Source organism: Cariama cristata, unplaced genomic scaffold (genome assembly GCF_000690535.1).
Source record: "Cariama cristata isolate BGI_N322 unplaced genomic scaffold, ASM69053v1 scaffold3103, whole genome shotgun sequence".
In the NCBI taxonomy this organism is placed as follows: domain Eukaryota; kingdom Metazoa; phylum Chordata; class Aves; order Cariamiformes; family Cariamidae; genus Cariama; species Cariama cristata.
In genome coordinates, this window is record NW_009607625.1 from 1 (window position 1) to 4,941 (window position 4,941).

Below are 4,941 nucleotides of genomic sequence, written 5' to 3' on the forward strand. Positions count from 1 at the left end.
TGTGGTAAAGATACGGGACGTGGAGGGAGCTCCTGCTTCTCCCGCGGGTGCTGGGAGGAGTGGTGCGTGCGGAGGCGCTCTCCCAGCGGGTGACTGACGTTTCTGCGGTAGTACCTGGGCACTACGGGTTGCTGCTCCCTGCCAGTCCTCAGGGCGCTTGGCCAGGTGAGACGAGGGTGTGGGGGAGAGCAGGTGGTCAGTCCTGTCAATCCGTGTTGGCCTTGTTCTGTTAAGCTGTATTGGAATTTGTGTGGAAATAAACATTCACAAGTTCTTCCTGATGCCGTTTCTTGGAGAGCAGATGATGTTCTGGAAGAAACTGAAAGACCTTTTGGGAAATGCTGTTGAGAAGAAATTTAGGAAAATTGGAATTGTTTTAAGATATACGCCTATCCTGGAAGGTTAGTCGGACCTTGTACACCCTAAACAAACATGGAAAAGTTCATGTAGATAGTGTATGCTGTGTGCTTTATTTACACAACACGCAACTGTATAAGAAATTAAATTAAGCTGCCCAACCTGGTGCCACATAGTTGGCTTGTACTACCCTCAGTCCAGCCCGTTCACTCCGTATTGAAAGGAGTGCAATTGTTTTCGTTGTATCTAGAAGAGTGACCAGAAATTTGGGAGTATATTAAACAAAAGCTTCCTCATTGTAGCTATGAACCCTTTTTAGCCTCATATTAAGAGAAAAGGCAATTACCTCCTGCAAAATACAGAGCAGATGTATGATCAGTTTAACTTCTCATAAGCATGCACTTAGGGGCAGCTATTTTCCTTAATAATTTCTGTCCTTAGAAATGAATTTGTCTTTATATAGCAAGTATCAGTTAAGCACATGTGTGTTAGGTGAAGTACATTAGAGAATTTTGGAGGAAACAATGACAATACTTCCCCTTTAAGCCTTGTAGCCATCTGTATTACCTCATTTGAGCAAAAGAAACTGTGGATTGTTGTTTTTCCCAATGCAAATTATTTCCTATTAGGTTGCGAAATAATGTAATTCTGAAATTCCTGCCTAGGAAACAAGTGTCCTAGTCAAATTTACTAGGCTATCTCATTCACATTCTAATATAATGATCTTACTAGTTAGTTTACTGAAGCTGGAGCTCTCTCCTCCATCCCTTTAATTAATGATCTTATTTCAAGTATTGGGACTGAGTCTTTAAAGATTTTTCCTCATTTTTTAAGTGCAGCTTCTGACCACATCTGTCTGCAGTATTTGGAGTTGTTGAATACTTTTGAGTTCTCATATTTTTTCATTTTTTTCTTTTTTTTTAATAACTATTTATCAGATTACTTTCCGGTTTGTGGCCTTGCATGTAATCCAAAATTAACTAAAATAATTTCTCAAATACTTGATGAAAAAAATACCCTACTGATTATTGTAGCCAATCAATCAAACAAATCTGGTAACCTAGATCAAACCAAGCACGAGTCAGGGTGTTTCTGGGCTGGATGCGGCAGAGGTGAGTGCATCGATACCAGCCCTGGGCTAGAGTTCGACTTTCTGAACCAGAAGGGCACAAGACTGAAACGATCAGCGTACTCAGGGAAGAAAGAGAGAACACATTCAGAAACTTAATACAGCTTTCATTCCAGCCAGTAAACTCTCTAAAAGGAATAAAAAGGCATACTGCAATTTCCTGAAACCTTTGGTGTGTAATTGCCAATATACTTCTATGCAATTTAGAAGCAATAATGACATGCAGCTGATAACGAAGGTCAAACTCTACAACAGCACTTTGATGGTTAGGATTTCTGTCTTACAGTTTTGTCTGCTTTTTCAGTGCAGATAGCTTAACTGAAAGGATCTGTCACAGAGCTTATTGCAAGCCAGTATTCTTTATACCTCTGTCTTTTAAAGGCTTTAGTATCTAAACAAAATAGCCTAGACATAGACAGAATTTTGTAATAGTGGTGTTTCCAGATTCTAGGGTGTTGGTTTTATTTGTGGGTTTTTTTCCTTTAGTTTTTCATACCTTTTCATTTTTACAACTCTTTGAAAATTGAAGGACTGTTTAAAATAGTATTCTCTTCATTGCGATATATGTGGTATATCTACCCACTGAAATGTGATTGTGTAAAAAATACCTACACTGGAAGTTGCATACAATCAGTATCTGGGGGAGGAAGTCCAAATTTCATGAAGAAGGGGCATCTGTCCTCCTCCTCCTCCTCCCTCCGTCACTGTTTGCGTCATGAGAGCATTGGGGCAGTAGAGGGCGCTATGGGGCGCTGAAGACCACAAAGAGGCAGGCTAAGAGAGGATTCCGTTACAGAAAATAAGGAATATTTTTTATTATTATTATTCGTTTATGGCCGGCAAAAAGACAGTCAAGGAGAGACAAGAAAACAGGGGAGTAAATTTTGTGAGGTATTTTAAAAACCCTTAAAAATCATAACGTGAATGTCCCCGTTCAGAAATGATATTTGAAATTGGAGCTGTCACAGCCTGTGAATAAGCACACGGCAGATTATCCAGCTGGGTAGCATCGCCAGGGAATTCTGTGGTGAAGTGCTGTGAGGCTGCCCTCAGGCCCACACCGTATTGTGACCTTTTAGCAAGACCTGACATGAATCGGTCTTTCACTACCTGTGGCAGTAGAACCATGGGTGCAAAAAGGTCTGAAACCAAAAAAAGAGCTCGGTGCATATTTTCTGCAGGAGAGGAGTGCCAGCAGCAGACAGGTTTGTTCTGCTGATGTGTCCGAAAGGGCGCAGGGCTGGGAAGCTGGCTGCCCTGTAGACATGGGGACAGGACTAGCTGAGCACCAAGAGGCATGGTTAGAGGGGCACAGCAGATCTTAACTAGTGCTGACCCTCCAGAGGCAGTTTTACTGCAACCCTTAGGAAACAGGGCAACTCAAGGGAGGTGAGGCTGGGTTGAAAATAACACTTACAGACTGGACAACATGAGTAGAATGTGGTAAATATTTGTCACCCATCAGAAACGCCAGTGTTTGAAGGCAATGTAGTCTGAAATCATTCTGTATTAAGATACCTTCAATATTTTTATTCATATCCTGAAAGAAACTCACTCAGAGCCTGCTAGTACTCGTCCTGACACAGAATGATTTGAACTGCTAATAAATTGGAACAACTCTGCATGTTTAAAATTATGGTCATACTTCTAGAATCAAATACAATGAAATTACTTTACGGGCAATATCTGTATATCATCAATACGTGCGTTATATCATTCCTACTGATACAAGCAAGGTATCAATGGGATATCATTTAAGTCCTCCAAATGAGCTGTATTATCACAACATATTTTATGTTTATTCCATATTTATGTTTCCATAGAATAATCTTGGAGACTTGGGTGTTGTCAGGTTTCTTTTAGGTTTTGCCATCCTTGTTACACAATATTCAATACACAAAGAAAGTGCTTATAAATATAAATGTTATGGTAAGGAATCTAAGTTGCCATTTGAGAACGAGTGCAAAAAAAATATTTAAGTTCTGCTTATAGAAAATAGTTTCTGCAGCCTTTTACAGTATGGCACTCAGGTAGGACTTGGTACAAATAACATTTTAGCGTTTATATCAAATTGTAATTGGATTTTGTTTATTCAAAGCAAAACAGTAAACATAAGGAACTGCCCTGTGTTTTCAACAGGGGTAAGTAATTGCAACTTAGGAGGTGCTGTGAGGGGATAAAAGTTAAAAAAAGCAGAAGATATGTAGAAAAATGGTCTTTTTTGGTTCGTTTTTTTTATTCTGGTGCTGTTCTGGGTGAAGTACTTAGCCCCTTTTGAAGAATCTCTTAGCTTCAACTCCTTCATATACGTAAGTCTGTTAAGGAATTAAGAAGAAAAATCAGTGGCTGCTATTACAAAGTTTCATTTCAGAGGTGCTATTGAGAGATGGTCCATAGCAATTTACTCGATTGTGACTGGTGGCCGTGTGGGGCCTTCCGGCCCTTGTGCAGGCTCTGAGGAGAGGAATGTGAGGAAAGCAGCCTGTTGTCGGTAGGCAGAAATTCTCTGTGCAAACATCTGAACCACCACGGGACAGCTTTTGGGAGCTTCAGCGAAACCCAAAGTGTTGAAGTGCCGTATTTCCAATAACGCTGCTTAGCGAGTTTCATCTATGTGACTGCTCTTTGTAGAAGTGTGAAGAAGCACTGAAGGGTTGGACTGTATGTTTTTGATATCTCAAATCTCACACCTGTCCATAAGGTTGTTTTTTTTATTTATTCTTTTAAGAAGCTTGCGACTCACTAGCAGAGAGGATCTTAAAGTATTACAGTTCAGGTTTTTTTTACTGCAGAGCTGTGAAACTTCTCCCTTTTGTCTCAAACTTACGCCTCTGTGCCATCACCCCCTGCCCCAGCCCCGAACTTTGTTTTCAGAGGGCATTTTTCAGCCATTGACAGCGTTAGCCTGTAGTCAGCTCCTGTGGTAAGGCTTTACAAGGCAGGCACTTGGAAAAGGGCCTTCAGTCAGAACACATCTATATAGTCTATCTGTCTGTCTATCTAGCTATATCTCTATATATCTTCTGTATACAGCTGTATTCACGGGTTTCAGAATGCATTAATAAGAAACAGTTCACATGGGTAGAAAAACATAAAAATCACAGGTTGCAAGTTTTAAAGTTTTAAATTTTGATAGATGACTTGAGAATTTTAACTAAAGATAAATGAGGTTATTTGGCTTGAAGAAAATGTTTCCTACATTTTTAAAAACAGCTTTTAAATTTTTTTTCAGTTCGTTGTATTTTAAAGTTGTATGTAAGTGACTGCTTAACTCACCTGAACAAGTTCATCACCTACAATTTCTCTGTATGCTGTGAGTAGTTTTCCGTTATCTTTTCTAGTAAATTTTCCTACAAGTTTATTTCCTTCCATGTTCCAGGAACCCTGTGATGGGGAAAAAAAACCACACAAATATTTTGCACTAGGTATGACACTGAGTTGATTTAAAGACTGCA

The 4,941-nt window shown here is 39.7% G+C and overlaps 1 protein-coding gene across 1 annotated transcript in view; it reads right to left on the reverse strand.

The window, feature by feature from the left end:
* Positions 1-3,554: 3,554 nt before the first annotated feature.
* The window catches only part of FABP2 (fatty acid binding protein 2, intestinal), a 2,861-nt gene continuing 1,474 nt past the window's right edge, over positions 3,555-4,941 (reverse strand). Inside the window, exons 3-4 of the mRNA XM_009696784.1 lie at positions 4,763-4,870; positions 3,555-3,801 (exon numbers count right to left, since the gene is read on the reverse strand). Coding sequence (XP_009695086.1) covers positions 3,751-3,801; positions 4,763-4,870 — 159 coding nt within the window. The 3' untranslated portion in view covers positions 3,555-3,750. The remainder of the gene's footprint in view (positions 3,802-4,762; positions 4,871-4,941) is intronic.